At 36.1% G+C, this 27,123-nt stretch overlaps 1 protein-coding gene across 5 annotated transcripts in view; it reads right to left on the bottom strand.

Moving 5' to 3' along the window:
* STK3 (serine/threonine kinase 3) overlaps positions 1-27,123 on the bottom strand; it is a 340,768-nt gene that overhangs the window by 109,048 nt on the left and 204,597 nt on the right. For all 5 annotated transcript variants that reach the window (XM_024115876.3, XM_028500780.2, XM_028500781.2 and 2 more), the window contains exon 8: positions 23,881-24,006. In XM_024115876.3, coding sequence (XP_023971644.1) covers positions 23,881-24,006 — 126 coding nt within the window. The remainder of the gene's footprint in view (positions 1-23,880; positions 24,007-27,123) is intronic.

The raw sequence follows: 27,123 nt of genomic DNA, 5'->3' as shown, positions 1-27,123 counted from the left end.
GCGGCTGGGCCCGTGAGCCATGGCCGCTGAGCCTGCGCATCCGGAGCCTGTGCTCCGCAACGGGAGAGGCCACAACAGTGAGAGGCCCGCGTACAGCAAAAAAAAAAAAAAAAAAAAAGTATAAATTGCTTTCATATAAACAGATTTATGATTGTATTATCTTATGTTCTTAGAACAAATAGAACTAAGAGCTAATTTGTCTTTGAAAATAATTTCTTTTTATTATCCTCTCTTTCTCTTATTCCTTTTCTGCTCCATTATGGTCGTATTTAACAACAAATAGAAACTTTAATATATACTTAACAAAAGAAATCACTTGTGTAAACTCAGAAATGATAACATTATAAAATGACTTTAAGAAATCAGCTTCCAAAACTTACAATTTAGAAGGAGACTGCCTGAATCACAATAAAATAACAATATTAATTTTAGCATGCAGTTACATTACTGAAACTCCTGATACAAATGACATTCTGGGGCAGAGAAATGCCAAGTCAGGGCAGCAAAAAACAAGCAATTACCCCCAAAACAAAATATTTGTCACATGTTTGACTTAAGCATTGCTCCAGAAATAGTTCATGTACCAGTATGTACCTTATTATTTTTAAATGCAGATACTTTCTGTGTTGATGATAATCTTGTGGCACTATGCTAAATAATAAGGGGTTAAGTCAGTTAAAACCCATTATAAAGCAATTTTATACATATATTTATTGATTTCATAAATATTGATTAAGTATTTATAAGTACCTACTGTGTGCAAGGCAGTGTGCTGAGATACAGTCTTTGCCTTTGAGAAATGTACAGGTTAGTGGAGAAAGTTAGAAAGTAGACATAAATACAGTGAGATAAGCATTCTCATAGAGCTAAACATAGATACCACAGGAGCACAGAGGAGCACGTGTGTAACCAAAGCCTTGGAGGAGTATCATGAAAAGTTCCCCCTTTCCAGAGGAATCAATGGCTGAGATGACTCCTGAAGGATAAGGAGTTAATCAGGCAAATGAGGGTGACCTAAGAAGTGGTCTAGGCAGAAGCAGCAACTGATGTTTTTCTTTAGACACTTTTTGAGCAATCTCACTTTTGCTTAAGGTTTAACCACCAAATGCAGAAAGCCTGCTGATTCTCCAACTGCTTGAGCTCTCCCTTGGGGTTCAAAACTGCATATCCAGCTGCCTGCTACAAAATGACTTTGATGACCCATGGACATGTCAAATTAAATAAGTTCTAAAATGATCTCATCTTACCCAGAAAGTTGCCCTCTAAAGAGTACTGCTGGAGAATACTTCAGCCACAATATGATAAGAGGTGAAGAGAGAATATGATGAAGTGAAGAAACAAAGGCTCTGACTATTTTATCAAGAAGTCTGGTTATGGGGCTTCCCTGGTGGCGCAGTGGTTGAGAGTCCGCCTGCCGATGCAGGGGACGCGGGTTTGTGCCCCGGTCTGGGAGGATCCCGCATGCCGCAGAGCGGCTGGGCCCGTGGGCCGTGGCCGCTGGGCCTGCGTGTCCGGAGCCTGCGCTCCGCAACGGGAGAGGCCGCAGCAGTGAGAGGCCCGCGTACCGCAAAAAAAAAAAAGAAGTCTGGTTATGAATAATTTGTTGATTTCTTCTTTAGTTTTTTAACGGTCAAAATATAACTACATTTTTACACTGAGGAAAAAGGCCCTAGAAGAAAGGGATAATGTGACTGACTGAAAAGGCCTACATAGACACGATTGTCTAGAAAATTTCAAAGAATCGACAAAAACCTCCTGGAACTATATAATAAGTGAATATAGCGAAGTCACAGGATACAAGGGCAATATAAAATATTCACTTGCTTTCTCTATACCAGGAATAAATAACTGGAATTTGGAATTTAAAAAAAATCTTTAAGGCACACACACACACACACACACAGAAAAACACGTTAAGTCTAAAAAAATATGTATAGAATCTGTGTGCACTGATGAGAAAAAGCAAAGATCTAAATAAACTGAGAGACATTCATGTTCACGGATTAAAAGACTCAAAATATGGTTAAGATATCATTTCTTCTTAACTTAATGTATAGCTTCAATCCAACTGCAATAAAAATTCTAGCAAGCTAACATGTAATTGTCAACAAAAATATTACACGGAAAGGAAAAAGGCCTAAAACAGCCAACACAATAATGAATAAGAAAAATAGTTTGAAGACTCCAATTTTTAGACTTCTATAAAATTACAGTAATCAAGACAGTGTAGTATTGGAAAAAGAATAGATACATATATCAGTGATAAATCAATGGAACAGAATAGAGAGCTCAGAAACAAACCCACACAAATACAGTCAACTAATCTTTGAAAAGGGCACAAAGGCAACTCAATGGAGAAAGGATAATCTTTTAAACAAAGGGTGCTGGAACAACTGGATGGTCATATGAAAAAAAAAAACAACCTAGACTTAGACCTCATGGCTTTCACAAAAATTAACTCGAAATAGATCATAGAACTTAATATAACATGCAAAACCAGAAAATTTCTGGAAGAAATCATAGGAGAAAATCTATGTTACCTTTAGTTTGGTGATGAGTTAAAGCATCAAAAGCAAGATCCATTGGAAAAAAAACAAAAACAAAAACTGATTGGTGATATTAAAACAAAAACTACTGCTCTGTGAAAGACACCATTAGGAAAATGAAGAGACAAGCCACAGACTGAGAAAATATTTGCAAAACACTACCTTATTTTAAAGCACTTGTGTCCAAAACACATGAACAACTCCTTAAAAATAAACAGTAAGAAGGGCTTCCCTGGTGGCACAGTGGTTGAGAGTCCACCTGCTGGTGCAGGGGACGCGGGTTCGTGCCCCGGTCCGGGAGGATCCCGCGTGCCGCAGAGCGGCTGGGCCCGTGAGCCATGGCCGCTGGGCCTGCGCGTCCGGAGCCTGTGCTCCGCAACAGGAGATGCCACAGCAGTGAGAGGCCCGTGTACCACAAAAAACAAAACAAAAACCAAAAAACAAACAAACAAAATAAACAGTAAGAAAACTAAAAATGGGGAAAAGTACTGAATAGACATCTTGTCAAAGAAGATACATAAATGGCAAATGAACATATAAAAAGATCCCCAACACCTTTTGTCATTAGGAATTACAAGTTACACCAACAACGAGATACCACTAAATACTTGTTAGAATGTCTAAAATGCAAAAAAACAAAAAACAAAACAAAAACTTGACAATATTAAGCGCTGGTAAACATGCTTAGCAACAGAAATTCTCGTTCATTGGTGGAAATGCAAAAATGGTGTAACACTGGAATAGAGTTTGGCAGTTTCTTACAAAGCTAAACATATAAGATCTACCAATTACCGTCCTGGGTATTTACCCAACTGATCTGAAAATTTACATCCACACAAAAGCTGGCATGAAAATGTTTACAGCCACTTTATGCATAATTGCCAAAAGCTAGAAATGGCCAAGATGTCCTTCAGTAGGTGAATGGATAAACAAATTGTGGTACATCCATGCAAAGGAATACTATCTAGTGAAAAAATGAGCTATTAATAAGCCACAAAAAGACACAGATGAATCTTAAATGCATATTGTTAAGTGAAAGAAGCCAGTACTGTTTGATTCAATTACATGATATGGAAAAGGCAGAACTACATGTGGTAAACAGATGAGCAACTGCAGAGGGCTTGGGGGTAGAGGGAGAGTTTAATAGGTGTAGCATAGGGATTGTTTTGGGTGCTGAAAACATTCTGCAGGATACTGCAATGGTGAATATGTGACACCATGCATTTGTAGAAACTCAGAGAAGTTTACACTGTAAGGAGTGAACCTTAATGTATGCAAATTTAAAAACATATTTCAGGTGGTCAGGAGATCCCAGGATGGAATGCAGAATGTGACACACACAACCTTGGAAGTGAGTGGAATCTGTAAGACTTAAAACAAAAAGCACTGTACATAAGCACCGTGCTCTACTTGATAAAGTTGTTACCATGGGGATACGGGTTAATTCTGAAACCACTATACATGCACACGGGAACTGAAACATTTAGCAAATGGGTGGTAGATGGAGGGAGCCAGGTTTTTCACCATTGCAGGGGGGAGTTATAAACAAGCAAGGGGAGGCAGATAGAAGGATACGTGTGGTAATGGATCAGAGTCAGAGACATCTGTATGAATTCATGTTTAGCTTAATATAGGTAAAGATGGAGATATATATATACACACACATATATATACATATAGATATGTGTATATACACAAGTTAGCACACATACACATATACCTCCTTGCTTTGTCCGCTGAGAGGGATCAATAAAGTGACAATATACCACAGTAGCAACAAGTATATCTACAGTCCATATCTTGGTTTCTAATACCATTCTCTAATAAAAGAACTAGCTCCTAGGATTCTAGAAACTGTGGCAGGAAATATACAAACTGAATCTAGAGTATCTTACAGTGTCAGAGAGTAAGGAAGTAAGTAAAGTAAAAGCAAACCCACAACGATGGGGTTATGTCAAAGGGACAAAAGAGCCAACCATAAGAGGTTCCAATGGCCAAAGCTGGAACAATCTGAACAAGAAAATACATAAGGTAGTATTGGATATAACCCAAAGTGTAAACTAAATAACCATGAGTCAGTGAGATATATATGACTGAATAAATAAGTGGAGAAAATAGACAAATCTCCTGTGTAGAAGAATTCCTACATAACTTCCCACTCCTCAAGTGTGGGCTGTGCATTATGATTTCCTTCCAAAGAATACAGTATGGAAAGGAGGAAAGAGTAATTCTGTTGCGAAGAAACCTGACAAACACTATATCAGCCAAGTGATCATGGGTAACACTGACAGTGATAAGTCATGTTAACAAAATGTATTTGTGATATTGTGATATAAGAAAAAATATAGATTTGATCTGTCCCCAGTTCCTGGCACAGTACTTCTAAAACCCTTACAATTTCCTGAGTGATATGTGTGGGAGGAGCATGTTTTCTTATTCATAATAAGCCCCTTTCAGCCATATCTGGCTTTATGCTAATAAGGTGACTCCTGGAGGATGAGGGCTGGTTGCCAGAGGAACCAACCATGTGATCAGAGGGTTGGAACTTTTAAGTCTACCCTCCTGACCTCCAGGAAGGGGAAAAGAGTTAGCGATTGAGTTAATCACCAATGGCCAATGATTTTATCAATCATATCTCTGTAAAGGAACCTCCATAAAACCCCTAAAAGAAGGGTTTTGGAGAGCTCCCAGGTTGGTGACTAGATCAAGGTGCTAGGAGATTGGCATGCCTGGAGAGGGCATGGAAGCTCCACACGTCTTCCTCATACCTTACCCTATGCATCTCTTCCGTTGGTCTGTTCCTGAGCTGTATCCCATATTGGAAATAGTAAAGTGTTTTCCTGAGTTCTGTGAGCTATTCTAGAGAATTAATGAAACTGAGGAGGGAACTGTGGAACCCCTAATTTATAGCCAGTTGGTCAAAGTATGGGAGACCCAGACTTGTGACGAGCATCTGAAGTGAGGGAGGGGACAGGTTTGTGAGACTGAGTCCTTAACCTGCAGGGTCTGTGCTAACTCCAGATAGTTAGTGTCAGAATGAATTAAACTGTAAGACACCCAATTGGTCAACTGGAGAATCGCTTGGTGTGGAAAATCCACACATTTGGTGTCAGAAGTGTTGTACGTAGAGGAAATGAGGTTTTCCTTTAATACTCTTGATATAAATGTGATGAGACTAGCCTTTACTTCTGTAGTCTCTCTCCCAAAAACCAATAACCTCAGTGTCATCATAAGAAAAAATATCAAACAAATTCCAGTTGAGGGACATTCTACAAAACACCTAACCAGCATTTCTCAAAGTTCTCAAGGACATCAAAAACAAGGATAATCTGAGAAACTGTGACATCAAGAGGAGCCTAAGGAGACATGGTGACTAAATGCAAATGTGGTATCCTAGATGGGTCCTGAAACAGAAAAAGGACACTAAGTAAATCTGGATAGAGTATAGACCTTAGTTGAAAACACTTATCAATACTGATTCATTAATTGTAACAAATGTACCATACTAACATAAGATTTTAATAGGGGAAATTGGATGTGGGGTATATGGAAACTCTCTGTACTATTTTCACAATTCTTCTGTAAATATAAACGTATTCAAAAATTAAAAGTTACTTCAGAAAAAGAAAATGGAAGAAATTCATTTATTTGAATAAATATTTACTAAATAAATATTTATGTCACAAAGCCCAACATGAGAATCTACAGGTCAATGGTCCTCATCTACATTAGAAACAGCCAGGGAGCTCTTAAAAAATTCTGATGCCTGGGCTTCAGCTTATATCAATTAAAGCAGAAATTTCTCAGAGTAAAAACCAAGCATTATTGGCTTTTCTTTTCCCCTCCAGAAGTAGATAGGTTGTTCAAATGTATAAAGAGAGAGATCAAGTGACATAGCCATTTGATTATTTGAATATTCTACACATTATATTAAACATTATAACTCCCAAGGAATCATTTTTCCATTAGAGATAACTAAAATATCAGACTTTTAGTGATTCATGTATATAATTTTTTGTATTGACAAGAACAGAGCCCTGTACTCCATCATTTAACCAAAAAATCTGTTGGAATCTCTTTTCAGAAAAAGATATTTTAAAAATATTTAGCAAATTTCAGTATGTACATGCTTTAAAAAAAAGAGAGAGAGAATGCCCTGAAGCACATCTTCTTTTTAAAAAGGCATGCTTTATTGGATAAGATTTTTTAAACTCTTACATGGCAGAAACAATGCACATAGATTTGCTTTATACCCTACTATGAATGCTCCTTGGTAAAACAAAATGTTGTATTTGTAGAAAGTTGTTTTCAGTAGAAAGAGCAACACCGTTAGTAGATACTCTTTAAAAAGTAGTCTTTCTATAGATAATTGAGGTATTTACAGTAAATATGAACAAATATATTTATGCTTTTTAATCAACTCACACTAAGGATTTGGGAATATCTTCCACTGACATCCGGAAAACAAATTCTTTCTTACTATGTAATACAGTTGACCCAACTCAGCACCAAATTTATATCACATGCTCAGAAATGCCCAAAAAAGAAGATCTTTGCCATGTTTAGCAATGCTTAAACTAGCACAAAAACCTTGATATTGGGATTAACCTGCTGCAAAAATCTCTGTTTACAATTTGTTTAATTTTAAAAATCTGTACAATTACCTCAGCACCGATCAAAACATGTCAATTTGTCAAGATGTATTCTCATCAGACAAGCTTTTTCTATAATAGGTATAAAATCAAATTCATAAGGCACTAGTTCCAATCATGTCCCATACCTTTCTTGAATAAAAACTATTTAAAGAAGTTTGTTTATAATAGTTACTTACCCAGGGCACAGGTGTACAGCACCAAAAAATTTTAAAACAATGTATCTTGAAATAGTTATCATATAGTGTTTCCTTTTCAAAAGTCACACTGAGAGTTGATGGAAATGTCAACATAATTTTAGGTCTCAAGTTTTTCTCCAACTGTAGTAAGTTGAATTATGTAGAAGTAAATTAAGTTGGGAAAAATTATAAGTTGATATTGGTATTACCCATAAATTCTCTGAAAACTGCACTCACCCAAAATGAAAAAAAGCAGGATCTACAATGGGTTCAAGTATTAATACTGAATATCAAATATAAGTATCTTTGACAATGCAGCAACTCAATATGGTGAATTTACAGCTCTAGAATTTCAAAATCAGGGAAAGAATTTGATATTATTTCAAAATTTAGCACTATTAAATTTTCAATGGTCCAGTACCAAACTGGCTCTGTGTCGTATTAGGCCAGTCATCGGAAAAGGACCAATCCAGGATGGAGACTAAAGACAGCTAACAAAAAGGCCATCAAAGAGTACAAGCTCTCTGTATTCTTAAACTAGAAATAAATGTAGAAGTAAAACTTGGCAATGCAGACCTCCCATGACGCTGAAAAGACAATTCACCTTTGAAACAATCAAAAAAAGGAAAAAAGGAATGGGGAAAAAGTCTCAAATGAAAACAACTACTATATCAAAATAGCCATTCAAAATCTTCTGCCATATCCTAAAAAAGGTAGCCAGTCCCCAGTACCATAAATAGCAGTTATTGTCCAAATGAATCCACCAAATTGGAGCAAATTCCAAAAAAAGAATCAGCCAAGTTTCATGGGCTAAAGGTAACCAAGAGGAGTTACAAATGAATACAAAGAGAGGTTACAAAGCAACAACCTTAACTACACAGACGTAGGCGTAAGGCAAGCACAGAATCAATCAAATAATGGTTGATTAGTCTACAATTGTTCTCATACGGCTGGAAGGCTCAAGATTGTACCTTTGTTCCACCATTTAAAGAGAATTATTTTATAAAACTCACAGTGGTTGAGAAAAACAGAAATGTCCATTTACTTTTTTTTTAATTGAAGTATAGTTGACTTACAATATTGTGTTAGTTTCAGGTGTACATTTACTTTTATTCTCATCAACTACTAATTTGGTATGACTTGCCTTAAATTCCTAGATTTCTTGTAATGTTATCTTTTAGAAGTTTTCCCTTCCCTTCTTGGATCATTTTCATTTACAAAATGTCCAGAATAAACTATAATTGAACAGATCAAAATTTTTCTTTGAATTGTAAAACTTTATGAGTGCTCAAGGAGTTTTTAATCATTATAACATATGAGGTTTTATAGATTTATTTGACTATCATCACATTAACAACTCAATATTTAAAATGACAATTTCAGAACACCCAAGAAAAGACAAATGACAAAAGTTTCCATTAAAATGGAGGATTGAACACATGGGTTTATGCTTATTCCAGCAAAAACCCTCAAAAAACACAATTTTTATTGTACAAAATTACAATAAAGGCACAGAAAAAAAATAAACTCATAAAGACAAAGAGCATGGAGGAGGAGACAACAGCAAACAGGAGATGTCAAAAAATTTGGAAGTGAGAAGAAAAAACTGGAAGCCAGAAATCACACAAATATATGTAAGTAGTAGCTATCTCAGCAGACCAAAGAAACCCAAAACTTAAGCTTGTAAGGAGAGAACTCACAAGAGGCAAGCAAATTCAGGCCCCAGAGCAGTGGGTCATAACATCTTTTACAGTAAGGTTCACAAGTCAACTAGTTCTACTCTTACACAGAGAGTTTCCAATAGGCAATTTTAGTGTTTCTCTCAAATACAATCATTAGATTCTTGAAGAAAACCCATAAAGTGAAAAGTTAGAGATCAAAATAAACACAAAGGAAACAGAGACAAGGAGGAGAGGAAAAAAAAAAACTCAAAGTAATAATGATAATATAACAACAATGAGGAAGAGAAGGATATTTGGAAAATTAAATATTAGCTATGGAAAAAAATACAAGGGTTAGAAGATAAACTTAGAGAGACCTCCAAGAAAGAACAAAAAAAGGAAGAGAAAAAAACGAAAAACAGAGAAGATAAGATCATTGCTCAAATAAACAACCTAACCTTACACCTAAAGGAACTAGAGAAAGAAGAACAAACAAAATCCAAAGTTAGTAGAAAGAAAGAAATCATAAAGATAAGAGCAAAAATACATGAAATAGTGATGAAGAAAACAACAGAAAAGATCAAAACTAAAAGCTGGTTCTCTGAAAAGATAAACAAAATTGATAAACCTTTAGCCAGACTCATCAGGAAAAAAAAGGGAGAGGGCTCAAATCAATAAAATTAGACATGAAAAAGGAGAAGTTACAACTGACACCAAAGAAATACAAAGGCTTACCGGAAACTACTACAAGCAACAATAGGCCACAGACAACCTAGAAAAAACAGACTAATTCTTAGAAAGGTTCAACCCTCCAAGACTGAACCAGGAAGAAATAGAAAATAAGAACAGACCAATCACAAGTAATGAAATTGAAACTGTGATTTAAAAACTCCCAACTAACAAAAGTCCACGACCAGATAGCTTCACAGGTGAATTCTATCAAACATTTAGAGACGGGTTAACACCTATCCTTCTGAAACTCTTCCAAAATACTGCAGAGGAAGGAACACTCCCAAGCTCGTTCTGAGGCCACCATCACCCTGAAACCAAAACCAGACCAAGATACCACACACACAAAAAGAAAACTACAGGCCAATATCACTGATGAACACAGACGCAAAAATCCTCAACAAAATACTAGCAAAGCTAACCCAACAACACATTAAAAGGATCATACACCATGATCAAGTGGGATTTATCCCATGGATGCAAGGATTCTTCAATATACCCAAAGCAATCAACGTGATATACCACATTAACAAACTGAAGAATAAAAACCATATGATCATCTCAATAGATGCAGAAAAAGCTTTTGATAAAATTCAACTCCCATTTATGATTAAAAACTCTCCAGAAAGTGGGCATAGAGGGAAACTACCTCAAAATAATAAGGGCCATATATGACAAACCCACAACTAACATCATTCTCAATGGTAAAAAACTGAATGCATTCCCTCTAAGATCAGGAATAACACAAGGTTGTCCACTCTTGCCACTTTTATTCAACACAGTTTTGGAAGTTCTGGCCACATGAATCAGACAAGAAAAAGAAATAAAAGGAATCCAAACTGGAAAAGAAGTAGTAAAACTGTCACTGTTTGCAGATGACATGACACTGTACATAGAGAATCCTAAAGACGCTACCAAAAAACTACTAGAGCTCATCAATGAATTTGGTAAAGTAGCAGGATACAAAATTAATGCACAGAAATCTCTTGCGTTCCTATACACTAATGATGAAAAATCTGAAAGAGAAATTAAGGAAACACTCTCATTTACCACGGCAACAAAAAGAATAAAATACCTAGGAATAAACCTACCTAAGGAGGCAAAAGACCTGTATTCAGAAAATTATAAGATGCTGATGAAAGAAATCAAAGATGACACAAAAGGATGGAGAGATATACCATGTTCTTAGATTGGAAGAATCTTACACTACCTAAAGCAATCTACAGATTCAAAGCAATACCTATCAAATTACCAATGGCATTTTTCACAGAACTAGAACAAAAAATTTTACAATTTGTATGGAGACAAAAGACCCCAAATAGCCAAAGCAATCTTGAGAAAGAAAAACAGAGCTGGAGGAATCAGGCTCCCTGACTTCAGACTATACTACAAAGCTACAGTAATCAAAACAGTTTGGTACTGGCACAAAAACAGAAATATGTATCAGTGGAACAGTACAGAAAGTCCAGAGATAAACCCACGCACCTATGGTCACCTAATCTTTGACAAAGGAGGCAAGAATATACAATGGAGAAAAGACAGCCTCTTCAATAAGTGTGCTGGGAAAACAGGACAGCTACATGTAAAAAAAAAGGAAGTTAGAACACTTCCTAACACCATACACAAAAATAAACTCAGAATGGATTAAAGACCTAAATGTAAGAACGGATACTATAAAACTCTTAGAGGAAAACATAAGCAGAATACTCTCTGACATAAATCGCAGCAATATCTTTTTTGATCCACCTCCTAGAGTAATGAAAATAAAAACAAAAATAAACAAATGGGACCTAATGAAACTTTAAAACTTTTGCACAGCAAAGGAAACCATAAACAAAACAAAAAGACAACCCACAGAATGGGAGAAAATATTTGCAAATGAAGTGACTGACAAGGGATTAATCTCCAAAATATACAAACAGCTCATGCAGCTCAATAAAAAAAAAAAAAAAAAAAAAAATCAAAAAATAGGCAGAGGATCTAAATAGACATTTCTCCAAAGAAGACATACAGAGGGCTAAAAAGCACATGAAAAGTTGCTCTACATCACTAATTATTAGAGAAATGTAAATCAAAATGACAATGAGGTATCACCCCACACATCAAAAAATCTAGGAACAATAAATGCTGGAGACGGTGTGAAGAAAAGGAAACCCTCTTACTCTGTTGGTGGAAATGTAAATTGGTACAGCCACTATGGAGAACAGTATGGAGGTTCACTAAAAAACTAAATACAGAACTACCATATGATCCAGCAATCCCACTCCTGGGCATATATCTGGAGAAAAGCATAATTTGAAAAGATACACGCGCCCCTATGTTCACTGCAGCACTATTTACAATAGCCAAGACATGGAAGCAACCTTAATGTCCAAGACATGGAAGCAACCTTAATATCCACAGAGGAGTGACTAAAGAAGATGTGGTACATATATACACTGGAATATTACTTAGCCATAAAAAGGAAGGAAATAATGCCATTTGCAGCAACATGGATGGACCTAGAGATTGTCATATGAGTGAAGTCAGACAGAGAAAGACAAATATCATATGATATTGCTTCTATGTGGAATCTAAAAAAAAATGGTACAAATGAACTTATTTACACAACAGAAATGGAGTCACAGATGTAGAAATCAAACTTATGGTTACCAGGGGGAAAAGGGGAGGGAGGGATAAATTAGGAGATTGGGATTGACATATACACACTGCTATATATAAAACATAACTAATAAGGACCTACTGTATAGCACAGGTAATTCTACTCAATACTCTGTAATGACCTATATGGGAAAAGAATCTAAAAAGGAGTGGATATATGTATATGTATAACTGATTCACTTTGCTGTACAGCTGAAACTAACACAACCTTGTAAATCAACTATATGCCAATAAAAAATTTTAAAACTAAAATAACACAGAATTAAGGGACATTTCCAAATTGAAAGAGCCAAAAGGCACTCCACACAATGAATGGAAAAAGACCTACACCAAGGCACATTCCATGAAAGTTTTAAATAACAGAGAGAAAGTGAAGATCTATAAAACTTCCATAAAACATTCAAAGGATTAGGTATCTGAATGTCATCCGGCTTCTTATCATCCTTACTACTGAGTTAAGAAATAGAGCAAGGCCTTCAAATTTTTAAGGGAACATTATTTTCAATCCAGAATTTTATACTCGATCAATCAACAATAAAGATAGAATAAAGACATGGTCAGATATAGGAGTTGTGAAAAAACCTGCTAATGTCTGGAAGCTCCTGGGAGATAAAGTGCATCAAAGTAAGGAAGCAAAACAAGAAAGACAAGATCCAGGAACCACAGCATCCATTAGAGAAGAGAGGAAAGGAAATTTGCAGGATGATGCTGAAGCGGGGGTGGGGGGTGGTGTCTTAGAAGAGCTGTTCAAGACTCTAGAAAGTCAGCGTTCAGATTACAGGAAGATAGAGGGCTAGTGAAAGAATGAGTCATGAAAAAAGTATGACACTAAAAAATTATTTGTGTTTGACCATACAGAGGCCTTTATAGCCTCTGCAAAGAGTCTGGGAATGTGGCGTTTCAGAACAAATTCGTGATAGGTACACAGAAAAATTAACAGCAACAAACAACAGTAACAAAAACCGTGAAAATTACTCATTCCAGAAATCACAAACATAAAAAATATGTAGAATAAACAACCTAACTTTGCACCTAAAGCAATTAGAGAAAGAAGAACAAAAAAACCCCAAATTTAGCAGAAGGAAAGAAATCATAAAGATCAGATCAGAAATAAATGAAGAAGAAATGAAGGAAACAATAGCAAAGATCAATAAAACTAAAAGCTGGTCCTTTGAGAAGATAAATAAAATTGATAAACCATTAGCCAGACTCATCAAGAATAAAAGGGAGAAGACTCAAATCAATAGAATTAGAAATGAAAAAGGAGATGTAACAACTGACACTGCAGAAATACAAAAGATTATGAGAGATTACTACAAACAACTGTATGCCAATAAAATGGACAACCTGGAAGAAATGGACAAATTCTTAGAAATGCACAAGCTGCCGAGACTGAACCAGGAAGAAATAGAAAATATGAACAGACCAATCACAAGCACTGAAATTGAAACTGTGATTAAAAATCTTCCAACAAACAAAAGCCCAGGACCAGACGGCTTCACAGGCGAATTCTATCAAACATTTAGAGAAGAGCTAACACCTATCCTTCTCAAACTCTTCCAAAAGATAGCAGAGGGAGGAACACTCCCAAACTCATTCTATGAGGCCACCATCACCCTGATACCAAAACCAGACAAAGACGTCACAAAGAAAGAAAACTACAGGCCAATATCACTGATGAACATAGATGCAAAAATCCTCAACAAAATACTAGCAAACAGAATCCAACAGCACATTAAAAGGATCATACACCATGATCAAGTGAGGTGTATTCTGGGAATGCAAGGATTCTTCAATATACACAAATCAAACAACGTGATACACCATAGCAACAAACTGAAGGAGAAAAACCATATGATCATCTCAATAGATGCAGAGAAAGCTTTTGACAAAATTCAACACCCATTTATGATAAAAACCCTGCAGAAAGTAGGCATAGAGGGAACTTTCCTCAACATAATAAAGGCCATATATGACAAACCCACAGCCAACAAAGTTCTCAATGGTGAAGAACTGAAACCATTTCCACTAAGATCAGGAACAAGACAAGGTTGCCCACTCTCACCACTCTTATTCAACATAGTTTTGGAAGTTCTAGCCACAGCAATCAGAGAAAAAAAAAAAAAACAAATAAAAGGAATCCAAATAGGAAAAGAAGAAGTAAAGCTGTCACTATTTGCAGATGACATGATATTATACATAGAGAATCCTAAGGATGCTACCAGAAAACCACTAGAGCTAATCAATGAATTTGGTAAAGTAGCAGGATACAAAATTAATGCACAGAAATCTCTGGCATTCTTATACACTAATGATGAAAAATCTGAGAGTGAAATTAAGAAAACACTCCCATTTACCACGGCAACAAAAAGAATAAAATATCTAGGAATAAACCTACCTATCTACTACCTAAAGCAATCTACAGATTCAATGCAATCCCTATCAAACTACCACTGGCATTTTTTACAGAACTAGAACAAAAAATTTCACAATTTGTATGGAAACACAAAAGACCCCGAATAGCCAAAGCAATCTTGAGAATGAAAAATGGAGCTGGAGGAATCAGGCTCCCTGACTTCAGACTCTACTACAAAGCTACAATGATCAAGACAGTACGGTACTGGCACAAAAACAGAAATATAGATCAATGGAACAGGATAGAAAGCCCAGAGATAAACCCACACACATATGGTCCCTTATCTTTGATAAAGGAGGGGAGGATATACAGTGGAGAAACGACAGCCTCTTCAATAAGTGGTGCTGGGTAAACTGGACAGGTACATGTACAAGTATGAAATTAGAACACTCCCTAACACCATACACAAAACTAAACTCAAAATGGGTTAAAGACCTACATGTAAGGCCAGACACTATCAACTCTTAGAGGAAAACATAGGCACAACACTCTATGACATAAATCACAGCAAGATCCTTTTTGACCCACCTCCTAGAGAAATGGAAATAAAAACAAAAATAAACAAATGGGACCTAATGAAACTTAAAAGCTTTTCCTTTGCTGTGCAAAAGCTTTTAAGTTTCATTAGGTCCCATTTGTTTATTTTTGTTTTTATTTCCATTTCTCTAGGAGATGGGTCAAAAAGGATCTTGCTGTGATTTATGTCATAGAGTGTTCTGCCTATGTTTTCCTCTAAGAGTTTGATAGTGTCTGGCCTTACATGTAGGTCTTTAACCCATTTTGAGTTTATTCTTGTGTGTGGGGTTAGGGAGTGTTCTAATTTCCTACTTTTACATGTAGCTGTCCAGTTTTCCCAGCACCACTTATTGAAGAGGCTGTCTTTTCTCCACTGTATATCCTTCCCTCCTTTATCAAAGATAAGGTGACCATATGTGTGTGGGTTTATCTCTGGGATTTCTATCCTGTTCCATTGATCTGTATTTCTGTTTTTGTGCCAGTACCATACTGTCTTGATTACTGTAACCTTGTAGTATAATCGGAAGTCAGGGAGCCTGATTCCTCCAGCTCCATTTTTCGTTCTCAAGACTGCTTTGGCTATTCGGGGTCTTTTGTGTTTCCATACAAATTGTGAAATTTTTTGTTCTACTTCTGTGAAAAATGCCAGTGGTAGTTTGATAGGGATTGAATTGAATCTGTAGATTGCTTTGGGTAGTAGAGTCATTTTCACAATGTTGATTCTTCCAATCCAAGAACATGGTATATCTCTCCATCTATTTGTATCATCTTTAATTTCTTTCATCAGTGTCTTATAATTTTCTGCATACAAGTCTTTTGTCTCCTTAGGTAGGTTTATTCCTAGATATTTTATTCTTTTTGTTGCAATGGTAAATGGGAGTGTTTTCTTAATTTCACTCTCAGATTTTTCATCATTAGTGTATAAGAATGCCAGAGATTTCTGTGCATTAATTTTGTATCCTGCTACTTTACCGGGGTGGGATAGGGACGGTGGGAGGGAGGGAGACGCAAGAGGGAAGAGATATGGGAACATAGGTATATGTATAACTGATGCACTTTGTTGTAAAGCAGAAACTAACACACCATTGTAAAACAGTTATACTCCAATAAAGATGTTAAAAAAATATGTAATCATAATATATTATGATGTTTACATACTCATAGCTATCTAAACACTGAGAGGGATTTTTTTAGAATTGTGTTTTAATTATATGGGGAGAATGAGAGATAACAAGTAGTCAGTTCTTTTGAAGAATTTCAGTTTGTGATCAATAATGTTATCTCAAATACAAATGTCCCTTACTAAATCTAATTTACTTTTCAAGAAGTAAAGGAATGAGAATAAATTTTAAAATTATCTCTACTGGTTTTAAGCTTAAAGTAGTTATAAAAATCTCTACCAGTTCTTCCAAACACATTTGACAATTTAAAATTTGTTTTAAAACACTTAAAAAGAAATTTTCACAATACTGGTTCAAGTCTGGTAAATGATGTTATTTTGGTGGCCCATAGAGTAGCAAAACCAGCAGCAGCAACAATTATCATCAAAGAAACCAAAAACTAAACAAACAAAATAATAACAAAAACAAAACACCCAGACAAAATGTTAAAATAATAGCAGTAGTGGTGATATAAGTAGTAGCACTAATAAAAATGAAGCTAAACTTTATCGAGCATATTATGTGTGATAAACTGTTCTAAGTGTGAAGATACATATATTTTTTATTACATCCCCATAACAACTCTATGAAGTATGATCTATCACTAGCCCCTTTTTACAGATAGTGAAATTGAAGCAGAGAGGTTAAGTAACTTGGCCAATGACAGTTATTTGGGAACAGAATCAGGATTTTAGTCCAAGCAGTCTGTCCTGCTCTTAGATAAATTCTACCCTCCCCACCCCCGAAATTTAACCAACTAGATACATTAGAAGCTTCTGGACTGACTTGGGCTGATTCTGATGCTGTTCTATTATTTATCAGTTTAAAAGATTCTCAAGAGAGAGACTGATTTGAAGTTCCTTTATTAAACAGGGGTAGGGGAAGATGGAAGATTCTGAGACTACTCACCGGGAGGCTATCTCACCATCTGTAGGAATGTGGATTTTCCCAAGCACCCTCGCATTTCTCCTGACACCCATGCTAAGAATTACTGTTTCAGTGAATCACAATTGGAGGGGATATGCCATCCCTCAGACATTAAGGACAGCAGCCTGACAAGTTTAGAGTTCAGACCAGAAAAGTTCAGAAAACAAATCACCAGAAAGTCCTCATTTCTTTTCCAAAGACAGAAGCTCTAAAACATGGTCTAAAGCCAGTTAATAGACAAAACCTTTTTCTTTGAATCATTACTAAATTAATATGAAATAAAATGACACCTCTGAAAGTGAAAATAAAAGGCCTATTACATGCATAAAAGTGAAAAGCTCTCTCAAAAAAAAAAAGTGAAAAGCTCTCAAGCAAGCTTAACATCAAGTATCCCACTTTTTTTTTTTTTTTTTTTTTGTGGTATGCGGTCCTCCCTCTGCCGCGGCCTCTCCCGTTGCGGAGCACAGGCTCCGGACGCGCAGGCTCAGCGGCCATGGCTCACGGGCCCAGCCGCTCCGCGGCATGTGGGATCCTCCCAGACCGGGGCGCGAACCCGGTTCCCCTGCATCGGCAGGCGGACGCGCAACCACTGCACCACCAGGGAAGCCCCAAGTATCCCACTTTTTGCTCAACATTTTACTTACTTTAACATTCTCCCACATCTTTCAGCTCCTTGTATTTTACTTAAGTTAATATTGTGATTGACATGGGAAACACCTGCACTCCAGTACAAAGCAAATCTTGCAAACTCCTTATCAATCTTCTAATCTACTTTAAAAATGACCACTTGTCAACAGTGCATTCTATGCCTTATCTTATAAATTCAATTTATTAACACCATCCATTACACTTTTAAATAATCATTCAGTGTACCGTGTATGGAGTGTTTGCCTTGTTATTTTATCTAAAATCAGCAAGCACTAACTTTTACTATGTAAATATTTAAACATAAGTGTCTATATAATATTTTAATAAGCCATACCAGATAACTTAAAACTAATCTTTTAAAAATCAATGATGAATTAGAGTTTAAGAGCTACATAGGGGGGATTTCCCTGGTGGCACAGTGGTTAAGAATCCTCCTGCCAATGCAGGAGACACGGGTTCGATCCCTGGTCCAGGAAGATCGCACATGCCATGGAGCAACTAAGCCCGTGTACCACAACTACCGAGCCTGTGCTCTAGAGCCCGTGTGCCACAACTACTGAGCCCGTGTGCCACAACTACTGAAGCCCGTGTGCCTAGAGCCCGTGCTCTGCAACTAGAGAAAGCCTGTGCACAGCAACAAAGACCCAACGCAGCCAAAAAAAAATTAAAAAATAAATTAAAGAAGAACTACATAGGGATGTATTGTTTATTGTATAATTAATAAATCACCAGAATGCATGCTCACACCTTGAATGCTACAGATATATTAGTATAATCTGAATGAGAACAAGAAAGTCCTGTATGCCTACAGTTTATATAGACAAACTATGTCCAACTTTGTACTGACTTGGTCAGAAATAAATGCAAATTTTATGAAAATGTTTGACTCTTATGAAAAATAGAGCATCACTTTAATGACAATTTGGCCATGAACATTAAGAGACATGTAGCTATGAGAATTTGACTGTTTTACTTTAAAACTGTACAGGTAATCCAATTTTAAGTCAATTTGCAAGAGAGTACCAAAGGAATGAACAGTATGAAGACAAACTCTACGTACGATTTTCAGCCTTCAATGTGAATAAAAGTTTCTGAGAGAACATGACTACTGATTTAAAAATTTGATAAAAACGAATGGCAATGTAGAAACATACTCTTACTGTAGGAGGGCTTCAGATCCACTCTGCATATCTCGTTCTTATAAATTGCATGTGTCTGTGCATATGCATATTTATTTATATTCAGAGCACAAATGACAAAATGACCTCAAGATAGAAACTACTGCCTGAGAACATAATCTAAAGAAAACAGTGTGAATACTGCTCAAAGTGTGTGACTCTGTCAAGACTTAATTTTTTCTTATAATTTCAATTAAAACAACAAAAAAACAACATAATAGTTTCATCCAGAAACACTAGCTTGGCTCCAGAGAGTATAAATGCTTATTTGAAAACTAAGAAATCATAAAAACCTGATGTGATTTTTAAATCTGTCCACAATATTTTGACAGTTTTCCCTTCAAAAGGTAGAACCTAATTCCCCACACCTTGAATGTGCACTAGACTATGTAACACATACCTAAAACAATGGGATGGCTTTGGAACAGGGCAGTGGGCAGAAGTAGAAGCACTCAAGAGAGTGTTAGTAACAGCATGAAAAGTGATAAACTTTTAGCTCTTATATTTTGGTCACTGATTCATCCAATTAGACCTTATATTAAAAGGTCATTGTATATGATAAGAGGTAAGGGTCCAACCTCACTCTTTTAACGTGGCTATCCAGCTGTCTCAGCACCATCCATTAAAAAGACTGCTCTTTTTCCATTGAATTGTCTCCACACTTTCATTGAAAATTAATTGGTTATAGATGTATGGGTGTATTTCTGGACTCTCAACTCTATTCCATTGATTTATATGTCAATCCTCATGCCAGAACCACATTGATTTAATTACTGTAGCTTTGTATTACATTCCAAAATTGGAAAGTGAATCCTCCAACTTTGTTCTTTTCCAATATTGTTTTAGCTACTTGGGGCCCCTTCCTCCATACAAATTTGCAGATTGGCGTTTCCTTTTTGCAAAAAAAGACCATAGGGATTGGATGAATATGTGAGTCACTTTGGGGAGTACTGCCATTTAAACAATATTAAGTCCTCCAATCAATGAACATGGGATGTCTTTCCACCGATTTAGGTATTCTTTCATTTCTTTCAGCAATGTGTTGTATTTTTCACTGTACAATTCTTTCACCTCCTTGGCTAAATTTATTCTTAGGTATTCCATTCTGTTGGATGCTATTGTAAATGGAACTGTTTTCTTAAATTCTTTTTGCGTTGTTCATTGCTGGTGCATAAAAACATAATGGATTTTTGTATGTTGATCTTGTACCCTGAAACTTTGCTAAACTTGTTTACTAACTCTAGAAGATTTAGACGTTTTGGACAGACACCATCTAGGAAGTTGCTCCACCTTAAGGGGATCAAAACAAAGGCAAGCCTCTGTGCCAGCCCCACAGGGAACTGCCAGATAGCTCAAAATGCAAAAGCACAATTTTTTGAAAGTAAGGTTCTTACTCCTCTCCCCTGCCCCCGACCTCCACCTCTGTTCCCATGGCTGCCACTGAGCTAAAAAATTGGGGATGGCAGGCATGTAAAGCAAAAATGCCACAACACTTTCTTACCAAAACTTAACATTCTTAAGCTTCTTCATTAAGCACTCCCCTGGTTGCTATAATTTTTATTAGATTCCAGTGTTCTGAAAAGCTTGACTTGTCAGTTTCTGCCAACTTAATGGTTGCTTCTGTGGAGCCACTAATTCTTAGATTTCCCTACTCCACCATTTTCTATGACCAGTAGCTTCTTTTAACAAATAGAATGTGGCAGAATTTACAGTGTGCAACTCCTGATGTCATAAAAGGCACGGAGATGTCCTCTTTGTTCTCGCTCTTGGCTCATTCACTCCAAGAAAAGCCAGTTGCCAGACTGTGAAGACTCTCAAATAGTCCTATGGAGAGTCCCACATGGCAAGGAGCTGAGACAGCCTGCCAACAGCCATATGAGTGAGCTACCTGGGAACTGCAGTCCTTGTCAAGCCTTCAGATGACTGCGACTCTGACCAACACTTAAACCTCAACCTCAGAAGAGACTCTGAGCCAAAATCATCCAACCAAGCCACTCCTGAAATACTGATCTACAGATACCATGAAATAATAAATGTATGTTGTTTTAAACTGCTAAGTTTTAGCAGTATATGATATTTAAAGCTGAGGCCTGAAAGACGAGAACCTACTCATTCAAAGAGTTCTAAGGAAGAAGAGTGTTTCAAGCAGTGGGAATGGCACATGCAAAGGCCCTGCATAAGGAAAGGTCATTGGCTTGTTAAAATAATAAAAAACGTGAAAGAAGATCAGTGTGACTGGAGCTCAGTGAAGGAGAGGAAAATAGTGAAAGAGAGGAAAATAGTGAAGAAAGAGATCACCAAAGTGGCAGAAAGTAACTGAGATGACTATAGCAAGGTCTTTAAAACTTAGTAAAAACTGGTTAAGTTCTGGGGTAATCAATGGTTCTTTATCCATAAAAAATGGAAACCAACCTATAATTAAGTATAAGAAAATAAGAGCAAAGCAAAAATAGTCACTACTACAATGACAGCTAATTAAAGGCAGTTAACTAGTCCAGCACTCATGAGAAGCTTATATAAGGTGAAAGAAAACCACTGGGTACCACCCCAGAGGGGCAAAGACTAGACTTTTTGAGAACATAATCTTATCAAAGTATGTAATTCTGATAATCCAGTGATGTTTATTTTTACAAATACTCATAAATATTTGATTGAAAAGTGAGCATAAAGTCTTAATGAAGGAGGATGGAAGCTTGAAAGTAAAATACCTAGTTTTATTCTTGGTTCCTCACCAGGTTTTTGGGTTTTTTTAAAATTAATTAATTAATTTTGGCTGCGTTGGGTCTTTGTTGCTGCACACGGGCTTTCTCTAGTTGCGGAGCATGGGCTCTAGGCACACGGGATTCAGTAGCTGTGGCACGTGGGCTCAGCAGTTATGGCACACGGGCTCTAGAGCACAGGCTCAGTGGTTGTGGTGCACAGGCTTAGCTGCTCTGTGGCATGTGGGATCTTCCCAGACCAGGGCTTATACCTGTGTCCCCTGCATTGGCAGGTGGATTCTTAACAACTGCGCCACCAGGGAAGCCCTCCTCACCAGTCCTGTGAATTTTGGTAAATGACTTCACTCCTAACTTAATTTCACTCAACTGCAAAATGAGATAATAATATACACATCTTCAATCTTACTTCTTTAAAGATCAAATAATATGGGCTTCCCTAAAAAAAAAAAAAAAAAAAAAAGATCAAATAATATGATAAAAGTGCTTTTGAAACTACAAAAAAATAATTGACATTTACAAATCTCTATTATCACACAGGAACCCAGGGTAGGAACTATAAGACCCTTTGAGAACAAGAACCAAGATCTTTACATCATCCCATATTACTTATGGAAAAAACACCTTTATGAGGATGCTGTTTAAAATTCTGAATGGTGAATTCACTGGCAAAAAATTTATACCTAGAATATAAGCTTAAAGCATCTGTCTCACCAGGCAGTCCACAGTGACTGCCAAATGAGTAACTGATTTAGCTGAATATCTACAGAAAATGATTATAAATCAGCTCTGAAAAGAAGCGCACTTCTCCTTGTCCTGGGCTACCATTTGACACAAGGTTTAATAACTGGTGAGGGACTTCCCTGGTGGTCCAGTGGCCACGCTCCCAATGCAGGGGCCCCGGGTTCAATCCCTGGTCAGGGAACTAGATCCCACATGCCACAACTGAGAGTTCGCATGCCGCAACTAAAGATCCTACATGCCGCAACGAAGATCCTGCACACGGCAACAAAGATCCTGTGTGCCGCAACTAAAATCCAGTGCAGCCAAATAAATAAATAAATATTTTAAGAAATACTTGGTGAAAAGGGTAAAAGAATTTTAAAAGAAATACCAATTAGATAACCAGTCTCTGAAATTGAAAGTAAATTTGAATTAGCAAAATAATAGGATTTGTATACAAAAACTGTAAGATTAAAAAAAAAAACTTCTATGGGAAAATATAGATGATGTTATCAAAGACATTTCCAATCAGTATAAAAATAAAATATCTGTGTTTTCAGATTTAATGACTAACTGAATACCAAGAGGTATTCATCTCTATATCCTTAACCAGAAAAAAAAAATTATAATTTGAAACAAGGAAAAAATCGTCAGTGAAACATAAAAACATTAGACACTATAAAATGTGATATATAGATATAATTTTTTACTTTATTAAAATGCACTGATGCACTAATAGAACGAAAATGTAATAAGCTGGTCCTTTTATGTCTCTCCTGCTTTCTCTAGTAACCCATCTTCTACTGTGGTACTCTATTTACAGCATAACTGATGACCAGTTAAAAGTAAGTTCCAGAAGATATAACATAAAATTGACCAAATCCAAGACAATATTTATTCAACAAACACAGCCTCAGTGTCAACTAGATACCAGATGCTGTATAAGCCTATTATATTAACCTTACATTCCCCATTAATCACTAATCTTAAGACATCAGAAAAGACATCATTTAATAAAACGAAATATATTTTGAGATTTAATGAACAAACATACTTCACTTGTACAATAAAACAGAAAGTGCTAATGATATATTTAAAGAAAAAAACCAAAATTACAGGAGAATGACTCAGAAGAAAAAGATCAACTTTTTTAGGGTAATTACGAACCGAATTTTCTTCTTCCTCTTCCAATTCTCGCTGCTGTTCTTCATGTCTTTTAGCTTTGATCTCCATGGCTTCTGTGATCAGGTCTCTTAAAATTGATACAGGTTTTGCATTCTTGATAAAAGGGTGCTAGAAAAGTAAAATTCAATGGTATAAATTCAAATGGTTTCTCTGAATTACACATCTTTAAAACATTAAAACAACACGTAAATGTGAACCAGGAGCATAGGCTTCAATGATTGGTCCTTTATCCAGAATTAAATGTATAGGTTAAGAACAGAGAATATTTCAGCTGCTTTAGAAATAAAGATTTTACTTTCAGGTTTACAAGTTTTTAAAAAACCATTAAAGCACACACACAAAAATGTAATCCTGTTAATAAAACTACATTCCCCTTAGAGATATAATTGTCCAAAGGAAGTACAGATTAGGTAGATTAGGCAGTAAAAAAGACAAAAAAAATTTTTTTTAAAGATTGGTGATTAAATTACATATAAAAATAAAATGATTTTGGTATTGTTACAAATTTTAATTAATCTTAACAAGCTGACAGCCAGATCAGTAGTCAAAAGGAGGGTAACTATTTATTTTACTTCTTTTACATATTTTCTATTTATTATGTCTTTAATAATGTAATCATTTCCAAGGGAGAAGTAGAAAATAGCAATAAGAGAAAAATATTTTTCAGAAAATAAGGACTGCTTCACTTCTATACCACCCTGATCTAGCTAAAACATCTGAGTTTGCTACAATTCTGATAAACAGAAGTGAAACCACCAGAAAATACCTGGGTGTTTGATGACTTTTTAATTCAGAGGAGTAACATGAGAGAAAGTAGAGGGAAAGGTTAAAAGTATAATTTGGAACAGATAACCGTATTTTGAAGCAGCAATACAGCTTCAAAATGTAATTTTCACAATTATACGTCAGTAGATAGAGTCAGGTGAAAGCCATCTGAGTTATTTTCATAAAGCTCAATACAACACAAAAATATTCTTAAAGATAAAAAAAATTCTAGTGCTAAAGAAGAAATTACAGACATTTGGAAGAGGCTTTAAAATGGTGAACATACCATTTGGGAAAACTATGAGTAAGAATTTTACCTGATTACAGAAATTCTAGCATCGATGTCAAAGAACTAATAAATTCTTTTATAGCAGTTATAAACTGATCACCAGAAAAATTAAGTTCTATCAACATACCTGTGGTGGAGAGTCCTAGTCACCCAGCAAAATACAGTTGTGGCTGGACCTATGGCTACCCAGCTACAGCCTACATTTCTCAGTCTCCCTTTCAGTTGGTTGTGATTATGTGACTAAGTTCTCACCAATGAAGTGTGAGTGCCTGTGTTGTGTTCCACTCCCTGATCTGGGCCTTAAAACACCGAGACTGTGCACTCTTCTGTGATTTCTTCTCTTTCTGCTATGCTGGGAAACAGACAAAGACAGTGCCCTAAAGGATGGTGGAGAGCAAGAAGGAAGAAATCCCAGTCCTACTGTGAAAAATTCTGAGAAACAATGGTAAAAAGGTCACAAAAATTGATACTAATTGAAGATATGTTCTTTGCCCTTAAGGAACTTATTATCTGGAATAAGGAACAAAAGACAAACACATAAAAAAAAATTACAATGTGACATACAAGTTACATTCATGATGATTTAGCACAGTCTATATGATTAAGAGATGTAAAAGTAAAAGAAGAGGTGACGTAATCTCAGATGCCTCACAGAGAAGAATCAGACCATTTTAGGGAGAAGGAAAACTATGCGTACAATATGAACAAACACACAAAGATAGGGGTTGTATGTTAGAACACCATAGGAAGAGCTGTCTAGCCAAAACAGAAACACTGCTTAGAGAAATGTTGTCCTGTGAGTTTAGATATAGGTAACAGTGGGACAAGAGGGATAAACACTTAGAATGAGATACTTGAATTTTGCTTGACAGTCCCTTTAATTACATAAACAAGAGAATGGTGTAAGGAAAAGAATGTCTGTGACAGCATAATCTTGCAGTAGAGTTCAGAAATGAAATAAGATGGGGTGAAACTGCAATACAGGTGCAAATTATTAAGAACCTGGATTTAAAAAATAGCTGCCACAGTCAAGAGGAAATACTGAATCTGATGGAAGAACTCTTAAGAAGGATTTAGTAACTATATATTAACAGAAGTGAAGGAAGACCAACACAGCAAAAACTGGGAACCAGTAGAATTACATCTCTTTACTAAGGAACAGAAATCTCAAATTGTATTATACTTTATCTTCTCAGGAAAAATTTTGAGCCATTCCTCCAAGCCACAGTTTTTTGGTTTTTTAAAAAATATATCTTTATTGAACTATAACTGCTTTACATTGTTGTGTTAGTTACTGCTGTATAACAAAGTAAATCAGCTATATGTATACATATATCCCCATATCCCCTCCCTCTTGAGGCCCCCTTCCACCCTTCCTATCCCACCCCTCTAGGTCATCACAAAGCACTGAGCTGATCGCCCTGTGCTATGCAGCAGCTAAATGCCAAAGTACACATCCAGTCTAGTGCAAACTTACTTTCATGCAGCTCATTGTGAACTGACTAAACAGTGTTATGCTACCATTAGTCTATAGAGCTTAACATTCCTAATCTCAAAATCTCAGTATGTCTTACTTCATTTGTACTCATGTTTTCCCTACATAACTGCTACAGGCATGGTTCTGACCAACAAAGAGGAACTGGCTAATAAAGTTAAAAGGGTACTTTGAGAACAAGGCCATTCTATTAGAGCATTCTTGATAATCAGAAGAGAAGTTTTATCAGACACATTGGTAGATTTTTAAAGAATATTTTTAAAGGCTTTTTAAAAGTAGCTGGTAGTAAAATTTTAAAATGCAAAGCAACATAAAAAAGAACAGAACAACAACAACAAAAAACAGAAAACGAGGTGGCAAAAAAAAAAACATGGCAACTGTGACTGGAATGTTATTACTATAAACCAATGTAAATAAATGAGTTGAATTTCCATTTATTAAGCAGTATTTTTCCATTTATTAAGCAGTATTTTAGTTAAGTACTAAAAGACACTTAGTTCTTCATAAGATAAATTCAGCTACATGCTTTCTATATGAGATATACTTAATAAAATAAATCCAAATTATATTTCTGCAGGGGCATACTAAAAAGAACTTGGGTTAAAAGTCAAGGATAGGGCTTCCCTGGTGGCACAGTGGTTGAGAGTCCGCCTGCCGATGCAGGGGACGCGGGTTC

Source organism: Physeter macrocephalus, chromosome 15 (genome assembly GCF_002837175.3).
Source record: "Physeter macrocephalus isolate SW-GA chromosome 15, ASM283717v5, whole genome shotgun sequence".
In the NCBI taxonomy this organism is placed as follows: domain Eukaryota; kingdom Metazoa; phylum Chordata; class Mammalia; order Artiodactyla; family Physeteridae; genus Physeter; species Physeter macrocephalus.
The sequence above is the reverse complement of the archived record's forward strand: the minus strand, read 5'-3'. Positions and strand labels throughout refer to the sequence as shown.